At 40.3% G+C, this 27500-nt stretch overlaps 2 protein-coding genes across 2 annotated transcripts in view; both read right to left on the bottom strand.

Annotated features, from left to right (window-relative positions):
• LOC140953897 (uncharacterized) overlaps positions 1 to 27500 on the bottom strand; it is a 131255-nt gene that overhangs the window by 4625 nt on the left and 99130 nt on the right. The window contains exons 9-13 of the mRNA XM_073403274.1: positions 11423 to 11749; positions 10462 to 10574; positions 9960 to 10018; positions 9364 to 9524; positions 6939 to 7223 (exon numbers count right to left, since the gene is read on the bottom strand). Coding sequence (XP_073259375.1) covers positions 6939 to 7223; positions 9364 to 9524; positions 9960 to 10018; positions 10462 to 10574; positions 11423 to 11749 — 945 coding nt within the window. The remainder of the gene's footprint in view (positions 1 to 6938; positions 7224 to 9363; positions 9525 to 9959; positions 10019 to 10461; positions 10575 to 11422; positions 11750 to 27500) is intronic.
• LOC140921790 (uncharacterized) overlaps positions 12358 to 27500 on the bottom strand; it is a 16054-nt gene continuing 911 nt past the window's right edge. Inside the window, exons 2-6 of the mRNA XM_073371790.1 lie at positions 16073 to 17998; positions 14397 to 14518; positions 14156 to 14223; positions 12856 to 13004; positions 12358 to 12572 (exon numbers count right to left, since the gene is read on the bottom strand). Coding sequence (XP_073227891.1) covers positions 12358 to 12572; positions 12856 to 13004; positions 14156 to 14223; positions 14397 to 14518; positions 16073 to 17998 — 2480 coding nt within the window. The remainder of the gene's footprint in view (positions 12573 to 12855; positions 13005 to 14155; positions 14224 to 14396; positions 14519 to 16072; positions 17999 to 27500) is intronic.

Here is a 27500-nt window from a genome sequence, read left to right as displayed (position 1 = left end):
AATGTGTTTTCGAAACCGCTGAGAAAGAAGATGTGACAGTGGATGTCCATATTGGATGTGTGGGAAGGAGCAACAATATTATAGCAGTTGATTAAAACGGACTAAGACGTTGACGAGGTTCATAGAAGCAGACTTTATCATAACCATGATGAGCTGGTGATATATCTTAATGTCTCACCTTTTTTCGTGTAAAATCACGGCCAGTAAGGCAAAGTCTCATTAAAGACAGAATAAAATCTCGGCCACAAATGCTTTCAAGTTAGTTTACAGTTTCTCTTAAGCACGTTCCTGGACAGCACATTTTTTAATACACTCCATCAATAAAAATGACTCGTCACTTGCTACAGATGCCATGGCATTTGCCCTACCAATTCGGTGACGCCGTATAACTCGCGGATCGGCTGCTTCGCGGGATGTTTTCCTCATTTCCAAAATCTGCTATATAATTCGCCATTGCAAATTTGTATCGCAGGGCGCATGCATTTTTCTAAGAAAACAAAAAACTCAAAACGACATGTTCTTTTCAAATTGGAACAAAAAACCCGACGAAGAAAAAATTTATCGTGAACCGAGTTTTTCACAAGTTGGACAATAACAAGTGACAAATGCACACGGGCGCACGTGCAAGAAACAAAAGTATATATATCTATCTATATATCTCTCTATATGAAAACCTTTTTGAAAACGGGTGTATATAAATATTATATAAATATTGGAAATAGGAAAAAAAAAATACACTTTCATCCCGACAAGCCTTTTTCGTGATCGCTCACTCTTCAGGGGATTTTATAGATAAGAACATTCATAACCATCGACTATCTACTTTGAGATTACAATGTTGGGGAAAATTTAAATTTAAATTGTTACGTAGCAACGCGTTGTTTCTGTGGCGGCAAGAAGATACAAGTTCGTTACGTTTGTTAAGTGATGATAGATCGGGACGACAGATAATTAAAAATTTCTCTTTGCAACCTCGTTCCCAGGGTCTCTCATCTTCCCGCCCAAGCCTTCAATCATCAGTTATCTACCAAGCAACCGTCAAACGTAACGACAATAGGGAACTTAAGATAGAGACGTTAGTGAGCTTAAGATCCGACGACGGCGAGATTCTGCGACGGCAGACTTGGTCGAGGGGGTTTGGGGTGAGGTCGCCGTCGCAATGGCGCGAAAAATAGCATTAAGAAAGCTCGCGCGACGGCGGGTTGTTGTAGCGCCTTTTCCTGTTGAAGTTTAGAAATAAATACAAGAGTGATGACTACTTTTAGAAAGGTTCGTGAATTGTTACTGACAAGTTTCGATGATAGCGACATTTCAGAAGATGAATTTTTACTGTTGTATGATGTCAACAGATCTAAAAATCCGGATTTTCCCTACCAGAATTACGAACATTTTGACCCCGAGAGGCTTGACGAAAAGATGAGTGACATAATCCATTGGACCTCAATTTAATGCCAAAACAAGTCTACGATGTCATAATTGTTAATAAACACAGCAACAAACACAAGAAAAAACTTGTAAACCTTACTGGGTTGCTTTCTTTGTCGAGTTGACCGATCGCGAGTCCATGGCGATTAACGAGTCAAACTGTTTAGAGAGGGCAAACAAATTTAATTTAAATACCGTGTTCAAATCGTTTAAGTCGCTTAGAAATTCGACAAAAATGGTCTACTGAGAATAAACTGTCAACAGTACTAAAGAATTTCGCTCAAAATGTGTTTAAATGGCATTATTTTGATCAAGTTTACTCACGTTTTACACGCGACGGCAAAATGGCCTTCTTCACGTCACAGACAAGGCCGCTACGGCGGGAAACTTTGCAACGACGGCAGCCGGAAGTCTTTCTAGCAGTAATTTCACTTCCGCTCGCCGTCACAGACGTCTGCCGTCGTCGGATCTTAAGCAGGCTGTTTTCGGGGCGACGGCAACTTCAACCGGACGTGACATCATCATTTGTTGGATATTGCGCATGCTCCTACTTACCACCTTGCCGTCGTGGTCCCGTCGGCGACGTGAAACTGGGCTGTTTGGCGTTGTGGCGAAAACGTGAGTATTTAACTTCCATTTCAAAATTTTGCAGATTATCGTTCTTAAATTGTCCTTGTTTTCTTTGAGGCACATTTCAAGCTCGATTTCCAAGCTGTGTTATCTAAACTTACATCTTTGAATGTTTCTGTGTTTTCATGTCACAGGGTCAAGATCCAACTTGGCAAACAGCCAACCGTAAGTGAGCTTGACATGGACAAAATTGTCCTACGAGCCAAATAAAAGTATCCAGACAAAAAATATGAACTCCGATATGTTAATTGTGTGTTTTTGGTTCGCTCTTTTCGTTAGAATATCGTCGTATAAACGAAACGCATTGAAAATTATATAGAATAGTAGGTAATACCATGTACTAAAACATAGGCACGTTCAACGTGCATGAGCTATTTTGAATGCTTCAGTGTAACTATAATACTTCGGTGTAACCTTACCAAGAGTGATGAATCTACCTTTTTCACCCTAAATGTAGATTTGGTTTTTGTGCGAAATTGGGTATTGCGCTACATAAATGAAAACGCGAAACGCTCAGCTGAGTCGATCCTCAACCTATGTATTCACTTTCCTCTGTCTTTCCCAGTTACATCTGGTGCAAGTTAAACAAATTGCTAAAGTAAAATAAATTTCTACTCACCAAACGTTGATTAGAAGGAAAACTCTAAGGTTTCCTCGGAGTTTCTTAAGCCAAAATGTGACTCATCGAATACTGAATACTTACGAAATACCAGGATTTTTATCATTGAGGTAGATGGTTGCGTCATCATAATTCACGAGGTTTTCACGTGCGATTCTACTCAGTGAAACAGTCTTTAACTCCGACAACTTATTTCCTCATGTTTTAAAAGCTATTGCTTCTTAAAAGGCAAGAGCCTTTATTAAGGCATTGGTTACAAAACGAAACAGGTCTTCATACGTCAAAGTTACTATTTATCATTGTGAAAAGCCAATCTGCATGAGATGTACAGTCACACAGCTGGCACGTGAAAGTGTTGGACTTTGTCCCCTTTCGTGGTTCGTACGTGAGGGAACTCGAGTTATCACACAATAAACTAGTAAACAGAATTATAAAAATAACTCTTGCACACAATTTGCACGTGAAGATGTTGGTCTTTGGCCCTTTTACAATTCGTACGTTAAAAAAAAGGCAAATTGTTTACTACAAAATTTTCTCAAGCGATTTTAAGAAATCACCTCGGCTTCATTACAACATCTGCAATTAAATTATGTTTCATGCAACGTCAAGGTTGATAACCTAACATTTATTAACATTTGTGAGACAGTCTTTAACTCCAACAACTTATTTCTTCATGTTTTAAAAGCTATTGCTTCTTAAAAGACAAGAGCCTTTTTTAGGGCATTGGTTACTAAACGAAACAGGTCTTTATACGTTCAAGTCACTATTACTATTGTGAAAAGCCAATCTGCATGAGATGTACAGTCACACAGATGGCACGTGAAAGTGTTGGACTTTGCCCCTTCCGTGGTTCGTACGTGAGGGGATTCGAGTTATCACACAGTAATCGAGTAAACAGAATTATAAAAATAACTCATGCACACGATTTGCATGTGAAGATGTTGGTCTTTGGCCCTTTTACAATTCGTACTTAAAAAAAACGCAAATTGTTCACTACAAAATTTTCTCAAGCGATTTTAAGAAATCACCTCGGCCTTATTACAACATCTGCAATGAATGATTTTCCAGTAATCGGATACTCATGTTTTGCGCACAGGATTTTGGGATCGCCAGGGGGCAAACATTGCGAGTCGCTACAAAGAATTGTATGGCGTGGAGTTGTTTCTCCGTTAAAAGCAGTGTCTTTGGGCATAGAATGCCGCACTTTGCCGTGATTTTATGAGAAACGGAGGTGACTAATGTTGGTGCGTTGAAATTTCAAGTTTCTGTGTGATTAATGCGATAACTTCTATCGATAAACACTCCTTGCGTGAGGTTGAATGTGAAATTTATGTTTACTGAATTTACACAGTGATCTACATGAAGAAGAGGTCTCGAAATATATACTGCAAATTTAGGTATACATGTAGGGGGATTGGCTCATTTAAGCTTTTTAGTTTTTAGTGTCGTGATATTTACAACGAGTGCAACTACGCTCGGCCGCGATCAGCTCTGTGCGGGTTATGACGCTGAACAATCGTAGGACGTGGCCATAAAAATAAAAAATCCTCCTTTACTTTGGTATAAACAAAGTAACATCTACGAAATATTTCATGGAAAGTACATGGTATTTAACCATTAATAGATGAGGCAGAAATCGTACGAACGAGTAAGATTTCCGATACAAAAGCAGTGAGTGTGTAAATAAATACCAAGTTGATGTGCGAAATTCAGAGATTCTATATATCTTCCCTCAAAATGATCGGAAAAGGCATTAGAACTCATTGGTGCTCTGAATCATGACAAAACATTCCCTTGTGTTTTTTTGGCTAGAAGGAATGAATATACCAATGTGGGGAAGATGTTTTTGCTTTTAAAGATAATACATATCAAATTCGACAATACCTAAGCTTACCTTCGATCGTTGTCACAAACTGGCACAGCGTTGTGATCGCCGCCGAGCCGAACGTAATTACACTCGTTGTAAATATCAGCACATGTACTTACAACTGGAAAGGCTTAATAAATGAGTCCACATTCCCCGCTCATTTATACCTGGTAAGTTAGTACTATATATTTCGAGACCATTCAGTAAATTTCACAGTCCGGACCTTTCGCAAGAAAGAGTGTTTAACGATAGATTTCATCGCATTGATCCCACAAAAAAACTTATAATCAACGCACCAACATTAGTCACCTCCGCTTCTCATAAAATCACGGCAAAATGCGGCATTCTCTGTCCAAAGACACTGCTTTTAAACGGAGAAACAGCTCCATGCCATACATTTCTTTGTAGCGACTTGCAATGTTTGCCCCCTGGCGATCCCATAATCCTGTGCGCATAACTAAGTCTCCGATTACTGGAAAATCATTCATTCAATTATGTTTCATGCAACGTCAAGGTTGATAGCCTAACATTTATTAACTACCAAGAAAATTATCAAACTGCCGAAATATATCTCTGCTCATGTCATGTTACTCCACTCAATAAAGCAGTACCTAATTATTGTGTCAACTAGCTTCTTCCAATTTTATTCCCTAACGCTACTGTTTCTACTTAAGTTTATACGCATCTTTACTAAATAAAATACGTTTCAATAACTATAATGCTTAGTATGCAGGAAGGATGTATCATGTTGTTCACTTATTATTCCTTTTTGTTGTTGTTTTGCCGGAACGAAAAAGGTCTGTTGAACTTTGTAAGCGAGAGAATAATATTTCTACAGCTGTTTACAGGATTAACAATACTCGCTACAGCTTTTAAAAAAATAAGCTGCTTTTCAAACTTCTAAAACCACATTTTATAGGCCGCATACTTTCGAATTAAAGTCCATATCTAAATATCAATTATTGCTTCACTGGAAGAGCTTTGAAAATATATGATCGTTTATACTCTACCTTGAAGCAGGTGAAACACAACTCATAAATACGTGCGTGGTACCGTTCGCGATAGCCGAATTCGGTCAGAAATGTCTTGAAGTAGCATCCACACTAAAATATGAACCCTTAAACAGCTGCATCACTGTACGCAGCGTTTGAATCATGAAGATATTTAATATAATGTTTCCAAACACCTGTAGCCGTAATAAAAGACGAACAAATTGTAAAGAATCAAGATGGCGGTCTTAAAGTGCCCTTGTTCGACCTTTAGCGATGTGATTTTTAAGTAGATGCCAAGATCTCATTGGTTCCTTAGCATCAACTCATAGTACCTTCAACCTTATTGGCTCTTGCAACAAACATCCGAACATACAAAGTTACAAAGATACAAAGCCACAAAGATACATACGCTCACACCACTGACATATGAGCTATTTTTTCAAAATAGCTCAATAACTTGGGAATAATGAAATAAAGTTGTTGCCGTTGTTTTGTTGTTGCATGCAAGTATTTCCCGGGAATTATTTCAATACCAAACTAAGAATACGGTTCCTTGGTAGCATTTTAATGTTCCTGGAATTTGCAAGGCTTCGGCAAGCCTGTGGAGATAATTTTTTTTTTTCAACACGAAATTCTGCCTTGCACTCAGCTGCATCCCGCATGTTTCTTAGCGTGAACGGATCGTAATTGTCCCGAGGAAAATCGGGATTTTTGGACTCATAATTTTCCCACAAAACGAGAAACTCTTCATCCGATACATGTTGTCTGCATAGCAAATATTTATTCTCGTAATTCTTTATGTGAAGCCATATTTTCCTCGTCGGTATTCTTCTAATTAAGGGCGCCGTCCTTCTGAGCTGCGATCTTAATTAATGTTCGATTTTTGACGGGAAGCGACGGCTGTCGCCGTCGCCCCGAAAACGCCTCCATCTTAAGTTCCCTATTAACACTTCTGAAACATACATCGGACTCACAGAAAACGCCTTCAAAACTAGGTACAGAAACCACACTGCATCATTCCGTCACTCAAAACACAGGAACTCTACGGAACTCAGTAAACATGTCTGACGTTTGTAAATGTCCCCGCTTTTAGCCATCCCTTCTTCACCTCACACACTAACGTTATATTTGCGATGTCTTCCGAAATAAAAACGCCATTCTACTTTGTACCGCTTCCTACTTTTACATTATTCCTCATTAAATTATCAACCATTTTATTTGACTGCAAGGCATTCGCAAGGCAGCCTGTATTTGTGTGTAGGTCAAGAATAAGCAAGCGGTCTAACGAAAGGCCTGAAGCGATGGTGAAAATGGAACATGAGACTGTGAATAGAGAAAAAAAATGACTGTTTTGCAGTCTACCCTCTAATTCAAGACAGTAAAAGCAACAACACACTGATCCTACTTTCTGTTTGTAATTCCAAGGTCTCGCTGGGATCTCCTCTTCCAAACTTGTTTACGGATTTGAGTCGCACTATGTAAGGAGTGCCTTGTTGAAGGTTGGTAAGCCTGTGGTTGTCTCCCCGAGTGTCTGCAAACTGTGTCCATGTTTTTGTTCCAAACTTTTTAAACTGCAGCGAATAACTACTAATGGCGTACTCTTCGTATAGTTCAGGATGTGACCACGTGATACGAGCCTCCGTTTGTTTGACGTCACTGTACTGGACGTTAACTGGAGGAGGAGGAACTTCTAAAACAAAAGAATAATTATGCACACGTCAGTAAAATTAATACATTATACACTCTTTTAACATACATTCTAATAAGGGGATTGTCCTCTGGACACCTTCTTTGCTTCCTGAGCATTTCCGCTTCTGAGAGCTATTACTTCACTGTAATAAATATTCATTAATTTGGCGATATCACAATTATTTGGTGGTGCTTTGTCTACCATACATCCTCTATCCAACTGCAATTGGGTAATTTTGATCTTTGAGGAAAGGAGAAAAATGGAGCAGCGGGAGCATACCTGTTGGAGCAAGGCGATAACCTACAACATGCGTCGCCTCTTGAACAGGGGCCACCCTGGGGGAGAGGAGTGATCCCAAAACTGCACAATTCTCTTGCTGCCCCTTCCTACTCACTCACTCAACCACCCCACCACTGTTGCTGCCCTCTTGCTACCCACTCCCCCAACCACCCCACCACTGTTCTGCCCTCTTGCTACCCAAAACCTCTTGCTCCTAAATTTACTAAATAACTTATTAAATAACTCTCTTAGTTTTGAAATTCGAAATGCAACAAGTACCGTTTCCTTTTGCTGTAAGCTGAAAGCATTCCTCTTATCAAAAATAGTAATTTATATATACATATTTTTGTATTTTTTTTTTACCTTTGCTCTTTTATTTTCATTTTTTTTTCTTTTTGTAATTTCGCTTTTTTTAGCCTAGAACTATGATTAGTTCCACTATCTAATATATTTATTTTAAGATTTACTGTATCTCTGCCATTGATTTCCCCATGTGTAATTATGATAATATTTTGTTCTAATTATCTAACTGAGGGAGCCCATTCCTTATAAGCCGGTGGCTTCTCTTTGGGCTTCCTCGCCATGAGAGTTTAAATAATTAGATTTTATTTGATTTGTAGAATTTATGGCAAACAAAACAATAAACCCGCTCCCCCAACCACCCCACCACTGTTGCTACCCTCTTGCTACCCACTCCCCCAACCACCCCACCACAGAAAAATACTCAACGATGCTTTCACAAAGTCAACAATAAGAAGAAAAAAATAGGATCGTTTAACGTTTGTGGGAAAATGTCCACCTACCCCTCCCCTAAGCCATCATTTTGCCCTCTGTGAGAAGTGTTAATGTTGGCTTAGGGGAGGGGTAGGTAAAATACATACATCCTGAAAAGAAGGGACATAGTGACATCATACAGACCTTGCAAATTGTGGAAAGATCTATTAGTTAATATTGACCAAAGATAAGGCACAGTCGCCTGCGCCACGAACGAAACTAACTCTGGTTAAGTCTGTCTGCGAAACAACGCTAAAATCCTTGTTCTACGCCTCCACCTGTGTACTAGGATTTGAGAACACTCCATGATTGGCCTGTTAAAAAGCCATTGTCGATTTTCCAATTAGATTGAAGGGAAATTTGAAACGCATTTCCGGTAGCTCGCTGAGACCGTTGAGGGCCCTGAACAAGGATATCAGTGCTGCTTTGCAGACGTTACTAACCGGGGTTAAATTACTTCAGGCTCAGGCGCAGTACAATTTTCTTAAAAAAAAAACTAAGTAACTGGTGAACAGAAATTATTATTCATTCAAAATAATTCCCCGATTCTGATTGGTCAAAAGCACACGCATAATTCACCATAATCAGTTACTGATGACCAAATTTGGAAGAATTTTGCGTCTAATGAACCGATGACGTCAAAAGTGCAGCCTTCTTGCAGGTTAATGCACCGTTAACCGAGAAGACCTGGGGATGAGGTTGAGTTGTTTTGGTTGTGAAAACAAAAATGGCGGACATTTCACTCATTTCAAGAGTAAGAACTAGGCGAAATAATAGTTAAAAACAGGACAAGAACAGCAAGAAGACAACTCGAAGGGTGACATCTGATATTTGGAGCATATTTGCGGAGCTGAACAACCCTAACTGTGCATTATCGAAGATGAACTTAACATCGATGGAAGTAAGCATGCTTCAGCTCTGTTTTTAACTAGGAATTATTTTGAATGAATAATTAAAACAATTATTGAATTCGACTTTCGTATCATATGAAGAATTATTGAGATCTCGGAGGGTGTTATCCGCTAATTGTTAATTAGGTCATAATAAAGGCTAGTTATGGAACAGAAGAAAAGAACGAACACATTACCTTCCATTTCCAAAGTTTCCTTCACTTTAAGGTTCCCGATTTTACCTTTTTTAACATTATCTCGGAGAGTTTCCCCAACTTTAGTTACCACTTCAGCGGGTTTCTCCTCCTGCTTGTCCACCTTCACAACCACTCGAAAACGTACTTTAACGTTGCCGTTGCTGAAAGAAAAAGACACTAAAGGTTTTTATCGGATTTTGCTGAGTCGGAACCTCTTCTCCTCGATAGCTAGTCGACAGTCGGTTGTGTTGATCAGGAGATAGGACGCCCGAATGAGGTAGAGTCATTTAGCAGCAAAAAAATACGAGTTTGTAGCCTTTTTAGTAGTAGCAACAACAGCAAAATGTTGGCTTTTGGAACACTGTAAAACGTAAGGAAGAAAAATACTTTTATTTTCTACTTTATTTTACTGAATATGGGTTTTTTTAACCTTTTTCTAAGATGGCAATCATAACAAAGCAAAATCCACAGGGCAGCAGGGGGGGGGGGGGGGGGAGATGGGTGGAAGTTAACCTTTCCCCAGCCCCTTGTGCGCCACCCCCTCCCACGTTGTACGTCAGTGTTAAATCTAAAAGACACCAATCAGATTTACTTACTAAAAGCCAAGGATGTCAACTCTTAGAAATCCTGTAATATTTTGAAACAAAACGGTGAGCTGCAAAGAAAGAGAACAACTTACTAAAGAAACAAATACACCAAAGGTAATTACTGTACAGTACAGTAAAAAGAGGCTTGAATACAGGTAACTGAGTCCCCATCCTGTAAAGTAATCAGGAATTCACAATCCTACAAATTTTGCTTGTGGAATCCAGAACTGGGAATTCAGCTCAAGGAACCCGAAATCCCGCTAACTATTGTAATCCGGAGTCCAAGTTCCACTTCCCAGGAATCCGGAATCCACTACCTATAGTCCGGAGTCTGGAATCCACTAGCTATAATCCGGAATCCACTACTATAATCCGGAATCCACTACCTATAATCCGGAATCCACTACCTATAGTCCAGAATCCACAACGTGGTATCCAGAATACAAGACTGTCTTGGATTATACCTCACATGGAGCGACACTAAGAAATAAAGTAGTTTTCAATTCTTCACCTCTTGTTTGACGTTTCTCTCCAGTTCTTGATATTTGGGAGAAGTCTTATTCTCCAGTTCCTCATCAAATACTTTTTCTTCAAGAGTAACGACAGCACTTACTTCCAAAATGTCTGGAGATAAAATGGTGAAATAAACATTATTTCTCAGAGTGAAAAATACTTCAGAAAATTTTACAAGACGACGTGTTTGTCCGATGTTTCTCTTTTATGTGTTTGATGAGAAATGGAAAGCTGTTTCTCGTGTTCGATATAATTCTTCGTATGTGTTTAAGAATTATTTCATTTGAGACATAATATAATCATGCATTATCATGTACATTATTCCGAGGTCTTAGAATGATTTGTTATACAGTCCACGAAGAATAACTTCTTCGTGTACAAATTTATGAAAATAAATCTCGCGAGCGGTCAACATTCACGGGTAACAGCTGTTACCCTCTGACGGCATAGATTTTGCAATGTTGCCAGCTCAGAGATTTTGGCGGGAAACAGCGTCACTGTTAGATGTCATGTGAACTCGTAGTATCCAATAAGAGCACGCACTGTTGGGAAAAAATTTCCATCACGACGGCCATATCGGTGTTCCAAAACAATAAAACGGCGGCCATGTTGGTGTTGCAAACCAGTCCTGTGGGAGTTGAACTCTTTTCTTGTGTAAACGCTTTCTTACGTTCCCATAAATTTGCATAGATACGTTGTGAGTGACAACGCTCAACAATACACCTTGGTTGCCCCCCAAAATTTTGCATAACCATTGTCTTCAATTTTTCTTGAGACGACTGTAATGTAATACCCAGGAGAAATATAAACGAAAGTTTGGGGCGCAAACAGGGTGTATTATGGGAGATGTGCCAATGGTGAATAGATTTATCAATACATATCATTGGCCAAGTATAAATATTAAATTTGTCACATTATACGTTTCGGTCCCTAAAGACGCAAACAAAAGAGAACCTTACCTTCTCTTACGGTCAGACTGACATTCCCTACTGCTTGCCCCAAATCATTGGTCGCGACACACTTATAGAAGCCTTGGTCATCGACACGAGTGTAGTAAACCAAAAGAGAGCCATCCTCTTGGAGCTCTTTCCCAGTAAATACTTCACTGTCGTCGTCAAGTTTTTCCGCGACCTTGCGAACCGGTGCTGTGGCGTTAACTAGAGTTCCATCAGGGGTTATCCATGTGAAAGTCGGTTCAGGAAGACCACTTGCGTGACATGTGAGAGTCACGTTTTCCTTAGTAGCGGATACTAATGGTTGATCAGTGTAATCAATGGAGGGTGGAGCTAAAAAACAAGAAAGACACGAAAGAGAAATTGTGTTTGAGCCTATAAAAGACATCAAAAAAAGTAAAGTCACGTTTGCACAGTTCATTTTGTTATCAATGGGGAGATTAAGCAACAACGGCGGCGAAAGCTACAAAAACGTCACTTAAAAAGTGTGTTCGAGCTGTTTCAAGTTACGTGCAAACGGACGCGACAACTCCCAACAACGCTGGGACTTGTTGGCCAACAATGTTGCACCCGTTTGCACGGTGCTAAAAGTTTGACCAGTTTCAAACTTTGCGCAACAACACCCAACAACACGCAACAACACGCAACAACAAGCAACAGCATCCAACAACATCCAACAACATGCAACAACACGCAACAACACGCAACAACACGCAACAACATGCAACAACATGTAACAACATGCAACAAGGTAGGTAAACGCACGCAGCATAAAACCAGCCATCCGTTTCTCCTTTTTGTGTTAGCTGTGTTAGTTATACCTTCTTTTCATATTTTGAGCAGCTATTTTTATAGTTCACTCAGTTTGGTGACGGTTACCACTGTTTGAATTTTGTAAATTTTATGACACAGCTCCTTTCTATTAATATTTACCCTTACCATTAGTTCTCGGTTCTCTTCACCCCTCTCCCCGATAGCAAACACCACATAGTGACGATCAGCGAAGCAAACAACAAAATAGCGACCATACCTTGACAAAGAGTGCCATTTCCAACGTAACCATCGATACAGGTGCAATTGTACGAACCCTCGGTGTTGGTACATTTTGCTTTCTTGTGACAATCATTCCGCCCCGGATCTTTACATTCATCATAGTCTGATTAAAAAAAAAAACACACACACACACACACACACACACACAAGGAAACTTTTGACAAATAAAAAATAACAAAGGCAGAGGATAAGAAAATATGCCAGTGGGAAAAAGATAACAGTGAAATGATACTCTTTTCTGATGTCCTTTTTTCAGGTGGCAGCACCTTAGCTAATTAAGCGAAAAAAATAGTATAGCAAACAATATATGCGAAATGACGACCTAGCGTTTTAATTGTGAATAATCATTACGTTTTCAATTACTAATTTATGAGCCAAGAATTCACCTTTTAAAGCAATTGATCTTGGATCCACTTGATATTGTCCCAATGTTCCACTACCCAGAGTGTCATTCATGATGTCAAAAAGGCTCTGATGATCAACTTTGGCCTGCATGTCTACTTTAATAAGCATGCTCGTGACAACACTCCCTTCTCTAAGAGGAAAGTTTATGGGAGATCAGAGGAAACACAAAAAAAGAAATTTAAGCAACGCATGCGCGTTTGTCCTTTTAATTAAAATCAGAAAATTGTCACTGACTTTGCTCCGGGAGAACATACATTTCATGCAAGCGAAACTCCCGAGCAGTGTACTGTAAATGATGCTCCTACCGTGGAGGCGTGTTTGTTTAGTGATTAACATATTGTAATCCTATTGTTTCCAGAGACAAGTTTACCTCACTTAACCCAGGTGTGTAAACGGGTAGAAACAACATACTGCGGGGGGTAACCCTGGCAGTATGTCGTGCTTTATGCTACTGAAACCAGGATAACTGACGGCCTTATGGGCCTTACTGGCCGTAGCGAGCCTTTATCCTACCTACATACCTACCATCACAACCATTACAACGCTATAACCATCTTATGATCACTAATGTTATGATCACTCCCATCATCACCAACACTATCACCACAACCACCACCATTATCGTTATCATCATCATCATCACCATCTTCACCACCACTACCACCATCACTACCATCAACACTATCACCACCACCAACACCACTACCACCACCATCATCATCATCATCATTATCATCATCATCATCATCACCACCATCGTCATCATAATCAACACCATTATCACCGCCACCATCACCATCATCACAACCACCGTCACCACCACCATCAACGCCATCATCATCTGCATGATCACAGTGGCGGATCCATGGGAGGGGCCAGGGGAGTCCGCGCCCCCCCTTATTTTTAGACCAAACTGAGGCCCAAAGAGCCAAACAAATTTTTTTTGAGACTGCCTCCCCTCCACCCTTATCTCAGAGTCTGGATGATGCCCCCCCCCCCCACCCCACCCCTTATCTGAAGGGCTGGATCCACCACTGAATCACCACCACTATCATCATCATTACCGCTGACTCATTATAATACAGCCTCATCCTGAATCTTGTGAATCAGAGACCTAACACTAACGGGTGGCATCTAATGTAAGTCGTTGGTTTAAAGGAGGTGTATAGGTAGAGCTTAGGCCATACGAAACAGAGCTACAGCAATAAAACTATGTATAGCCTCTGAAGTCTGGAACTACATTCCGCCACCCATTATATTATGACATACATATATACATACCTAAATTCAATAACTTTTGCATCTACAAAGAATTTTCCTAATTTTGAAAACTGTAATGCCTCTTCCATCTGAAAAAAATGCAAATAAAAATCTCCACAAACTGTGTAGCTATGATAACTAACATAGGTTGACGAAGCATTACATTACATTTCATATGGTCACAAAAACACATTAGGTAGCATAGCCTAGCATATACAACATAACGTACGGGAAGTAATGTAAGATAGCATCTTGTTCTTACCTCGCCTTCTAAAGTAGCAGCATCTGTTTTAAAGAGCGATGATGTCTTGTCTGAAAGTTCAGGCGAAAATTTCTTGTTTGTGATGCTAAATTCTGTCACAAAGTTCGTGGTCCTTTTTGATCCTAAAATGAAAGATAAGTTAAATTTTCAAAGCAAACAGTTCACAAGGTATACACGTTACGAGAATATTTAATTTTGACGCTATAGTTTTCCGATTACAATGAACGTGCTCAATATGATAAAGTAACCTAAATCTCAATTTACCAGGAGATTATTTCTAAATTCCATTTTTTTATATTGCATCTGGAACTATGGAGCCAAAATGATTTGTTTTTCGAATGCAGTGCACGTAATTGATTTAGGTGTCTGCCCAGCAACCATATAAATTTTTACAACCAGGCCGTTCTTTCTAAAAAAAAAATTGGGGAAATTCCCTTTGTTTTCCCTTTTTCTTCTTACTAAAGCTTTAATAATTCAAAAGCTCCTCGCAAACAAAAATACGCGCTGACGAAAACACGTTCTGGGTCGTTCTGCACTTACTGGTTTCAGTAATGGAGCTTCAAAACGTCATAATAAATCGAATTCATTTCAATACAATAACTGAAAAGAAGTTAGAGGGGCAATCACATCCGGGAGGCTTATAATCGGATGTATTTTTTTTTGTTTGCAGGTAGATTAGGCAAGAATGGGTTTGGGGGGGGGGGGGGGTTGGGGTTTGTTAGCGGGGCGGCTTATAAGCAGCAGTTTATGGTATATCACAGAGGGTGGGGATCTAGGAATTTTTAATTGGTGGGGGGTCCAAACTTTGGTTCAAAAGGGACTGTTGGACTTTTTTGGGGCAAATTAGTTCTCACAGAGACGACCACGTGTTTCTCAATCTGTGAGCGCTAATCGCCAACTGCTTACCCAAAAACAATTATTATTTTTTTAATATCGCTGGAATTTAGTTTAGTGACAAAATTTAACGCGCGTTTCATTGAAATAATCAGCCACTTGAAAGGTGATATACGATCCTGTCGATACAACAATTCCAGTATCAAGCAAGCGTCCGGTCTGATAGGGGGGTCTGGACCCCCCGGACCCTCCCCCCTGGATCCTCCACTGTATCAGCGGGCACGCCCTCCAGTGTTCCCAATATGTAAGCATCCATTATACCGCCCAACAAGTCACACGACGAGTTTCTCTACTTTACAGCTTCGGCTATATTCGGCGATATTAAACGCCTCAGTTGACCAACAAAAATAAGAAAAGTAAATCAATATGAAACCAGACTAGCCTCTAAAAAGTCTTTACCTAAGACTAGGGCCAACTATGGATAATTTAATAGCAGCACCGCTAAACTTTGGAATTCTGTTCCAGAGGATCTTAAATCTGAGGGTCGTTCTTGTTTCAAAAAGCCGCTCTTGAAAGAATGTATGGCTCTAAATACTGATTGGATCTTTGGTTTACTTTATTTACAGCCAATTAAGTACACAGCCCTTGCTTAGTATTTTTTCTTTATGTCTCTGTACGTGTGTATTTCTTTATTTAACATAAATGTAAATATTTTTCTAGCATTTACTATTTCTAAGTGGCTGTGCTCTCGATCTTGCTTATTTTAAACAAGTAGTTTACTTCCCTTTCTCCCCGGAGCACTAATAAAGATTGACTGTTGTTGTTGTATAATTTTCACTAACCTTTAGGCACCAGCTTGATCACTTGAGTGTTTACGACGTCACTACGACATTTGTCTATCACTGTCCACACTCGCTCTATTTTAGCTTCCTCGGTGGAACATTCGCCATAGACCGTATCCTTGTGGGGGGAGATGGTGACATTTCTAAGACACCGATCAACTTCGGTCAAAACTTCACCAGTAAATGTAGGATCCAGGTACTTCTTGTCTCTACAAAAGAGGGTTAGATCCGGTGGAAAAGTCAACTTTGGATCATTTGGAGAACTAATAGCTAGATGTTGTACATGCTTGATCTCATTACCGCAACCATCTTTGACCTTCCATGTACGGTCGATTTCACGATAGCAAGGGTCAGATTTGACAATTTTGTCGTCAGAGTGGATTGTTGCATCCCCACGTATGGAGCAAAGAGCCGAAGTAGAGACCACAGTTGGAAATCCCACTTGGTTAGGATCGTCTACATTTGAGGATGAATCACACGATAATAATGGCGCTGAAAGGTAATCCTTGGGAAATGTAGCATTCGGTCGTGCTGTGGCCAGATCTTCGTCAATTTGACCATCGTTGTCATCGTCATTGCCATTAAATAATTCTTCATCAGTTATGCCATCGCAATCGTTGTCAATGCCATCACCTCCATGTATCGTAGAATTTGTACATCTCTGGTCAATGGGCAACTCCCACCTTAAGCCAGCTGGGAATGAGAACCTCGCTCCGGAAAAAGTTCCGTACAAAACGGATGTAAAGGTGACAAGAAGGTCATTATGATAAATATGATAAACTCCCGTTGTGTTTAAATGAAGTGAACCCAGGGAACGTCCTCCTAAAAGAGTCTCCCACTTAAATGGCCCACAGGCTACCGGGCCTTTAACGCCAAGGCCGCTTCGTGAAGCGGTGTCAATGATTACATTTACGTATACATCAACGCCTGGAACGTAAACTGTGTAGTCATTCCAGGAGCACTGTGCTGGAGGCACAATGCTCATTGATGGCGAGCTGCCAGCACCGCTGGTGTATTGCACAACAAGACTCGGATTAGACGTGGTTATCAGCGAAGTCTTATTCCAAGGTACAGGAATTTTGTATTTATCCCCCTTGTTAAGGATCTTTTTTCTCTGCGAGTCCACCTTAACGTCTGTGCTATCTTTTGATGCAATGATATGAAATTCATCTCCACCAGAATTATCAGGGGTAGGGTTGGTAATAAACTCCTTACCCCAAACGCTTACCGGAGGGATTTGCTCTACAAGGTGATTACACGGGAATTTGTTAGCTGGCACCATAGTACAGTCATCCCCAGAAAACACAGCAACAGGTTTGGATGATGTCACCACTGTTCCACTGAGATCATCATCGCCCTGAACTTGAAACACTTCCAGATCATTTAGAGTCGTGTTAATAAGTTCTCCACTATACAAATATCTATCTCCATAATAAACTCTTCCACCCCTCGGTAGGCGCAACATAAAAGACACCTGGGTATTGTTTTCTTTAGCTACAACCTGCACAATAGAGCTTCCTACAGGAAGGTACGTTGGGACAATGTATTCCTTTCCGAGTACATCCACAGGTAAGCCAAGGAAGCCTTCACCAATGTGCTGCGACCCTAGGAGAATCCATCCATATCTATAAACGGATATCGGTTTATTTGCTGTGATACGAATACCCTTTGTGTCCTTTCCAGTGAATTCACCAAAACGTGTTTTTCCTGGTAAAGTGACCACTTTAACGCCCAGAGCGCTCACAGAGAACTGCTGATCCCCTAGTTGGCCTTTTAGAGCAGGAACGTGAACGTTGACTTTGGTGTTTTCGACGGTCGTGATGTAAAGCGTGTTCTTCCCTGGATTGTATGGTATAGATAGTAGTAGCTGGGGATGCTGAGCGATAAAACTAAGAATGAATTCTTTACCTTTGTGTGTAACAATGTCTGAAAAAGAAAAAAAAAAGAAAGGAAAATTTAGAAGATTAGATTTCTTATCAAAAGACTAAATAAATATACCATGTCTTTTTAATTCTCTGCTCATGGTAATTTTTTCCAGCAGTTCTTGTTAATTAAAAACCTCCGTAATGAAAATCATGTAGTTTTTATTTTTTGACGCCACAGACTAAAGGGAAAGTGAAGCTTCCGCGCCAAAAGCGACGTGATGTTGTTTACTGTTCAGAGACTAGTAACCTGCGATCAAATAAATTTGGTTCTCTGATCAAGGTACGCGTCTCCGAAGCTTACCATTATTTTCAAAACCTTCGAAAGAAACGGATTTCCGTCAATGAAACTGAATCAAACGACGTTAACAACCCCGACTTCCTATGAGTCTCTTTAGGGTAGTGACGCAACGCTCCGCCCCACAAACGCCGTTAGTGGGGAGGAGCGTTGCGTGACCACCCTAATAACGGCTGCGAAGGAGAATTACTCTTATTATGCAAACCATAACTATAACAGCGTCACACTCTCGTCAATCCTATCGGGAAGGAAAACAGTAGAAATCTCCAGGTATGGCAAAATTTCGGTCACGTATAGCACACATGACCATTGCGTAATGGGAACCAGTGGGTACCACTAAAAAGGCTTGTAATTCAATCACAGCATTATTTTGATAAAACCCTGGAATTTGCAACAGTGACCCACCACTTTACAAATACGAATAAATTTTGAAATGCACACTGAAATTTATGCTTTACCGGAGAGTGTTGCCATCCTAAGTTTAACCTTTTTTCTTATTCTAAGGATTAGTACCTGGCCCTAATTCATGCAACTCTTATTTTTAAAACTTGGCCCCATATAAGGGAATCGGGAAAATTTTTTGGATGTGGAATCCAGAAACCGGGAAATTTAAGGTGTGGAATCCCGAATCCTGGGCTTTGGAATCCGGAATACAGCACTAAGAATCCGGAATCCTACTAAAGATTGGAATCCGCAATCCAAGTTCCACTATTTTCATAAATCCAGTCATCATCATCATCATCATAATAACTTTATTAATCTCCCCTAATCAAGGTGACAAAATCTCCCCTTCCTACCCCCCTGGTTTTGACACAAAACAAGAGAACCACCCACCCACGGATAGGTCTGGGCCTGGGCTCTCTGCTGACACCTAGCAAGACGGCAAGCCCCCTTTTTTTTTTTTTTTTTTTTTTTTTTTTGCGGCTACACTGGCTTGAACACGGGTGATGTCCGTGTTCAAGCGGGCACCTTTTCGCAAAATCACACAGATATATATATATATATATATATATATATATATATATTACATATATTAACAGTAAGTGCTTTCCTTTACTGTATAAGCGCGAGTTGCAAGCACGATTTCGCCCTCAAGTTGCCCTGTGTAAGAGAATCCGGATTCCGGGATCTAAGAAACTTCATTACGAGCCGCAAGGTCGATTTTCGTGAACGCACCAGGGATCCTTAATTTCCATGGAGATACCCACAAACTGGACTCAAGTAACTACAAGGCGTTAGTTTTGACACATTTCCTTGCGCACCTCAGGTGTGCACATTAATCGCTTTCTGTCAGTTCATCTGTTAATAAACTCATTTTAGGACAGGACACAAATTTGCGTCAAATATCAGAGCTTGTCTTCTGCGCGCCGAATTTATACCATCGGAGCGAGATATTTTAACTCAGCTATGGTTCTCGTTAAAATCACTTAATGAAAATACTTGAATTCATGGTTGGTGTTAAAAAAGGGTCTTGGTGCAAGTCTTGGAAAAAAAAGAAATATTTTTTTCGTTTCTTAAGCGAAAGGCAAAATCTAGCGCTTTATGAAGGTCGAATTCGAACCCTCCAAAGTAATAATTATTCGGTACGTTACCTGGTAAGTCATACATATTGTCGCCGAAATGGTTTCAAAAGTTCAACGTGAAGAGTTCTGGATGTTATTTGGCATTATGTCCGAAGGACAGAAACTGTGTTCGCCGATATAAGGTAAGAGAGACCTTTATTATTTAAAAGGTAGAGGAGCAGCTTGTTATGGCTCTCGCATGCGAAGTTCGAGCACATCGGTGAAGCCGGTTTGACGACACTGAGGAAAACTGAGGAAAATATTTACTTGCCTTTGGTATTGTGTATATCCTCGATCACTATACAATAACGCACAAATATTATAATTCAAAGGACATTTACAACACGCGCCAAAAGAGCCGTGATCCCGCCAAAATGCTCGAACCATCTAACAGAGTGTAAAAAGGTAGGCAACACACGACTTTTACCTCGTGCCAAAATGCTGCTTGTTCCAAAAATTGTTTTCTCTGGTGGGTATATTATATTCTGGGTTCTACTCTTTGAATGAGTAAATGTGAATTTTGCCGCTTGTTTCATACTGAGAGGTCATGACACGCATATTGATTTTCTGCGGTTATTGTTTCTGGTCGGCATGATTTGTCCTCTGATGCAAGAGCACTTTCTTCGACCTCTTTTGAAACGTAAATCTCTTCCTTTGCGGCTAAATAAGAGTTTTAGGTTGTTTAGTCTTATCCAAAGTGCCTCCTGGATCTGAATAGCTAAAGGAGATAATCTTTTGTCCGTGAATGTAATGGTTTCCTTCAATTTATGTCACACTGGGCCCAGCTCGTTTAGTATTTTCTGCACGATGTTAAATTTACACCGAAAGTGATTTGCAGATCCAAATTTCGAGGAATGGATTATAGGAATGCATTTTGTGAAGAGAGATTTTTTAAGTAAAAAGAACTCGGATCCTTAAATCGATCGTGTTTTAGCTAGCCAATTGCAATTTTCATATCCTGTGTTAGTTCGGATAATTCAGTAGGTTATTCTCTCCTCTCCCTCTTAGCTTCAGGCGGCACGCCCAAGTTTAAGAGGTGAAGAGAGATTTTTTTCAAGGGTAAAAAACTCGTAGCTTGAATCAATCATGTTTTACTACCTAGCCAATTGCAGTTTTCATGCGCTATGTTAGTTTGGATAATTCAGTGGATTATTCTCTTCTCTCCCTCTTGGCTTACAGGCGGCACGCCCAAGTTTAAGAGGTGAAGAGAGATTTTTTAAGGTAAAAAACTCGTAGATTGAATCGATCATGTTTTAACTAGCTCGCCAATTGCAGTTTTCATGCGCTGTGTTAGTTTAGATAATTCAGTAAATTTTTCTCTCCTCTCCCTCTTAGCTTACAGGCGGCGCGCCCAAGTTTAAGAGGTGAAGAGAGATTTTTTTCAAGGATAAAAAAACCCGTAGCTTGAATCAATCATGTTTTACTACCTAGCCAATTGCAGTTTTCATGCGCTATGTTAGTTTGGATAATTCAGTGGATTATTCTCTCCTCTCCCTCTTGGCTTACAGGCGGCGCGCCCAAGTTTAAGAGGTGAAGAGAGATTTTTTCCAAGGGTAAAAAACTCGTAGCTTGAATCGATCATGTTTTACTATCTAGCCAATTGCAGTTTTCATGAGCTATGTTAGTTTGGATAATTCAGTAAATTTTTCTCTCCTCTCCCTCTTAGCTTACAGGCGGCACGCCCAAGTTTAAGAGGTGAAGAGAGATTTTTTAACGTAAAAAACTCGTAGATTGAATCGTTATGTTTTAGCTAGCTAGCCAATTGCAGTTTTCATGCGCTGTGTTAGTTTAGATAATTCAGTAAATTTTTCTCTCCTCTCCCTCTTAGCTTACAGGCGGCGCGCCCAAGTTTAAGAGGTGAAGAGAGATTTATTTAAATTGAAACACTCGTAGCTTGAGTCGATCATGTTTTACTAGCTAGCCTATTGCAGTTTTTATACGCTGTGTTAGTTCGGATAATTTAGTAGGTTATTCTCTCCTCTCCCTCTTAGCTTACAGGCGGCGCGCCCAAGTTTAAGAGGTGAAGAGAGATTTTTTCAAGGGTAAAAAACTCGTAGCTTGAATCAATCATGTTTTACTACCTAGCCAATTGCAGTTTTCATGCGCTATGTTAGTTTGAATAATTCAGTGGATTATTCTCTCCTCTCCCTCTTGGCTTACAGGCGGCACGCCCAAGTTTAAGAGGTGAAGAGAGATTTTTTAACGAAAAAAACTCGTAGATTAAATCGTCATGTTTTAGCTCGCTAGCCAATTGCAGTTTTCATGCGCTGTGTTAGTTTAGATAATTCAGTAATTTTTTCTCTCCTCTTCCTCTTAGCTTACAGGCGGCGCGCCCAAGTTTAAGAGGTGAAGAGAGATTTTTTCAAGGGCAAAAAGCTCGTAGCCTGAATAGACCATGTTTTACTAGCTAGCCAATTGCAGTTTTCTTACGCTGTGTCAGTTTGGTTACTCTCTCCTCTCCCTCTTGGCTTCCAGGCGGCACGCCCAAGTTTAAGAGGTGAAGAGAGATTTATTTAAATTGAAACACTCGTAGCTTGAGTCGATCATGTTTTACTAGCTAGCCTATTGCAGTTTTTATACGCTGTGTTAGTTCGGATAATTCAGTAGGTTATTCTCTCCTCTCCCTCTTAGCTTACAGGCGGCGCGCCCAAGTTTAAGAGGTGAAGAGAGATTTTTTTCAAGGGTAAAAAACTCGTAGCTTGAATCGATCATGTTTTACTACCTAGCCAATTGCAGTTTTCATGCGCTATGTTAGTTTGGATAATTCAGTGGATTATTCTCTCCTCTCCCTCTTGGCTTACAGGCGGCATGCCCAAGTTTAAGAGGTGAAGAGAGATTTTTTAAGGTAAAAAACTCGTAGATTGAATCGTCATTTTTTAGCTAGCTAGCCAATTGTAGTTTTCATGCGTTGTTAGTTTAGATAATTCAGTAATTTTTTCTCTCCTCTCTCTCTTAGTTTACAGGCGGCGCGCCCAAGTTTAAGAGGTGAAGAGAGATTTTTTTCAACGGTAAAAAACTCGTAGCCTGAATAGACCATGTTTTACTAGCTAGCCAATTGCAGTTTTCATACGCTGTGTTAGTTTGGTAAATCAGTGGATTATTCTCTCCTCTCCCTTTTGGCTTACAGGCGGCGCGCCTAAGTTTAAGAGGTGAAGGGAGATTTTCTTAAAGTGAATAGTACATTGCTAGAATCGATCGTGTTTTAGCTAGTAAATGCAGCTTTTTTACATTGCTTTAGTTTGTATAATTCGGTAGATTTTTCTCTCCTCTTCCTAATGGCTTACAGGCAGCGCACCCATTCTTAAGAAGCTGTGATAAAGTATAAAGTAAGTCATAGCTTGAATCGATCGTGTTTTAGCTAGTCGTTACAGAGTTGTTGTTTTTGTTCATATTTTTGTTAGTGTATATAATTCAGTAGATTTTATTTTCTCTCCCTCTTAAGTCTTAGCTCTTATGCGATGCGCCCAATCTTACGACAAGTGGTGTTGGTTTCAAAAGCGAAATTTAGTAATTGTGATTTTTTTTCTGATCTACGGCTCTCAGTCTGGATAATATTCAGCGTGATGCCTGTATTTGATGTACACCGGAAACCGGAAAAAAGCTAGTTTTGTCCGCGGGCGGCAATACTTTAATTTCGACAGTTTAAGGTAAAATATTAAGATAATGTCTAAATCATTTGTGAACTGTGATAGTTTTTTTTGCGTAAATATCTCTCTTCGATCAAATGTGACAATTAGGCCAGATTTATACTAGCGACGCAAACCGAACAAACCTCGCGGGTATCCGCTTTGGCGGGTGATCTCCCTGAGAGATAATTGAGTTGTTGTTTTCATTGTTTATTCATCAAGTTCCCGGTTGTAATTATTTTTCGGTAATATTGTTCTTATTTATTGTTTATTGAGTGGGTGGGCTAAAATTAAAGACGAAGAGTGAAGCTCCAATGCAGAATTTTTGAAGTCTATTTGATATTATGCTTTCGACAGTGCACGTGAATAGCAACTAGGTTGGGTGTCCACTTAAGATAAACTGGATTAAGTGTCGAAGATGAAAGATTGCTCAATAAAACGAACATTGTTGACAGCTTTAAGGTAGGCTCAGGGTCTCTTGATGTAATATAACCCTTGGTTCAAAACAATAGACTTGGCGCCTCGCCCTTCAGAAATATGCGAAGATTGCGACGTTGAACGTCGCAATCCCCCGAAAATCGAGCCTGCGGCTTGTAATGTGCTTGTGGAATCCGAATCCTTGGCTTTGGAATCCTGACTACAGTTAGCCTGCCAGCAAGCTCTCCGTGGAACTCTTGCGGTGAGGCGCGCCCCGGTTAGCTTGCTAGCAGGCTAGAATACTGTTCAAGGAATCCGGACTCCCACTTAAGATTGCAATCCAGAATCCAAGTTCCACTGACTGAGACTGAAACCCAGTTGCAGGAATCCGGAATCCACAATCCAAGACTGTCTTGGATTCCCTGGCATGGGGCGACAGAAGGTACGTGAAACCTTGCGGGGGAAATTATGACGACTGAAACTGGTTTACATGTGTTGTTCCTGGTCAAGCTCGATGCGGTCTCGCTTCACTCAAAGAATCTGAATGCCTTTGTTTTAGCTCCCACTGTACGAATTTGTCGAGTCAGATCATTGAAAGGAAAAGAGAAATATTAACTTCCGGTTGCCATATTTGACGTCAGGCCATCAATGTTGTCGTTACTATAAAAGATCCCATTCTTGAAGCTAAACCGGTTACACAGTTTTGTGGAACTGGATATTTTTTGTCTTTGTTATTGAAATCTTAAAATGACAAGAACACTGATTTTGTACGTATTTTGCTTTGTTTTCATGGTGTAACGGAGGGGAGAGAGGGTTCCAAACCCCTGCTTTGGATGAAGCTTCTTCAACTTCCGCTTGGGTTTTATGAAATACGCTGTAAAAAACATGTATAGATTGACAACACTGAGTTACTTAAATACCTCTCATTCGGAGTGAGTAATCGATCGCATCGTTAGGTAACTAATGAACAAAATGATTCCCATTATAAACAATGCTACTACGCTGAGTAATCAATTTTCAATTTCTTAAAGCAAAAACACCTAGCCAAGCTAATCGGCTGTTCGTTGTTCGCATGAGCTTTGCTTCGCCAATTGTGCGACCAGAAGGTGTCGGAATCAACGGGAATAATTATGCTACTCACCTTGAGTACTGTGATTTGCAGCCAACAGAAATGGAAAAATAACCAAATAGATCTTAGCATGAACCATGCTCCTTGAACAACGATCCCAGTTGATAGGATACCGGAAGTTTTGTTCTGGCAGCACGCCCATATCATGGACAGGAAGACCTAACTTGGGTTGTTTTAAAACATGGCCTGTTTTTTCACTGGCACGCAATGAAAAAATGACTTTGGAACCGTTGAACGAAAGAAGCTCAAAATTCAGAAGAACTCGTTATTTTTCAGAGTTCGATGACGTCATTTTGAAAACATTTTATTTCATGTTCAGGCCTTCCTAGCCTTTAATCACTGAAGTGGGAACAGGAGATTTTAAAGGAAAATTTGGTTCGCCTTTACCGAATATCAGAACCCGCCGAGCTGCAGCGTAAGGATTCGTAAGCACCGCCACACTATGGAATAATTTTATGAGAAACTTGCTGTTTTGCCAAGATTGCCACGGGAAGTGACACTTCGTTGAGAAAAAATTAAACTAAAAGAAGCATGATGCCATGCGATCTTGTCTGCTGAAGTATTATAGACATTTATCCTACGGGACTCACTATTACCCCCATTTAATACATGCGCAGTCGTTGAAACTAAAGTTATCTTCAAGACCGTTATTATTAGGGCCATTTCTGAGAAACGAAATAGGCTTCGGCTTGCATGATTCGACATGATCATCATTGAACAGTCTTATCTTTTCCGTCGTGGCTTTAGGAATTAGCTAAAATAAAGTTAATACAACGAGATCTGAAGCCAGCTGACTTAATTTTCGTTCGCATGAAAGGCTGTACTAAAAAACAACAATCACTGTGAGTTTTTTCTTAGACTATTTACAATCTCCTTTTCCCATAAGATCATATAAGATTGTCAAGATCCAGCGCCGAAACAGACGCACGGTCCATCAGAGTTATTCAAAACCGAGATGGCCGTCCGTTAATGCATCAGTCTTTCCAGCTCTGCCCAGCCCCAGCCCCCCCCCCCTACTTATCCCCGGGCATTAGCATTTTTTTTGCCTTGAATGGCAAATTCCCAGCGGTGGGTTCTCTTGAGCTGTCAAATGCCCCGGGATGGGGACGAGAAAAGGGGGCAAATGCCCCGTCCTTTGTCAACACGGCAACATTTTTCCCTGATCACACAGTCCAATAGTGCCATTTTAAACATTTCAATGTGCAATTTTTTGTTTCAGTTAACGTGTCTTCCTTTGTAATAGCGCTACGATTCTAATTAAGACTTCACGCCGCGACGACACCAATTTATGGTTTTAGTATTGTTGTAAAATTATTGACATTAAAATTAATAGAGCACTATTTAACAATTATTCCTCGAGCCCGAATGGGCTCTGAGTCAATAGCCCATGAGGTTGAAGGCCGAATGGGCTATTGACTCAGAGGCCATGAGGGCGAGAGGAATAATTGTTTTAGTAAAATCCAACTAAATATTGAGACAAAATATCGAGACAAAACAACTTGAGCTAGCAAAACGTGATTCAGCTGCCATTGTTTTGGTTTTCAAAGCCGGCGCTTTTCGCTACTAGTGGGCTATAACATATAGCGTAGTAGAAGCTGAACCAATCAGAACGCTGCTTTGATAATAGACCACTATATCGATTTTACTAAAAAGTTATATGTTATGTCCAATTGGTTTTATATTGTGAATATTAAAGGATGTTCTTCAAACAGATGTAACTCAACAGAAATTTGTTGCAATTTAACTAAAAGAACTTTGATTCACGTCGATAGCTCCCGATTTCGCTATGTAATTCTGGCTTGATAATTGATGGAGAAATACATGCATAAAACTGAGAACATGCCTTTACAACCCTCTTCAATTTTTTGCTGTCCTTGACAGATGAGCCAATATGCTTTTTTTCCAGTAAAATCCTCTATGTAGTTATATACTGATAGGAAGTCGCGTACGTATCAAAAGCTTGGGAAAAGCCCCGGGATTAGCAATTGCCTGGTCCCCGGGCATCAGAAAATTTGCAAATGCCCCACCTCCGGAAATGACAGAGCGGGCAAATGCCCCGCAGTGGCCCGCGGGGGGAGGGGGGGGGGGGGGGGGGGCTGGGCGCAGCTAGAATTGACTGATGCATAAAATATCCTTGCAGGACCGTGCTTGATCTAGCGGGCTAGAATACTGTTCAAGGAATCCGGATTCCCACTAAGGATTGCAATCCAGAAGCCAGGTTCCACTAATCCGGAGTCCACAGCTTGGAATCCACAATCCGAGACTGTCTTGGATTCCCTGACATGGGGCGACAGAAGGTACGTGAAACCTTGCGGGGGAAATTATAACGACTGAAACTGGTTAACATCTGTTGTTCCTGATCACGTTCGATGCGGTCTCGCTTCACTCAACGAATCTGAATGCCTTAGTTTTAGGTCTCACTGTACGAATTTGTCGAGTCAAATCATTGAAAGGCTGAAAAAAAATGTCAACTT

This window comes from Porites lutea, chromosome 12 (assembly GCF_958299795.1).
Source record: "Porites lutea chromosome 12, jaPorLute2.1, whole genome shotgun sequence".
NCBI classification, from domain to species: Eukaryota; Metazoa; Cnidaria; class Anthozoa; order Scleractinia; family Poritidae; genus Porites; species Porites lutea.
The sequence above is the reverse complement of the archived record's forward strand: the minus strand, read 5'-3'. Positions and strand labels throughout refer to the sequence as shown.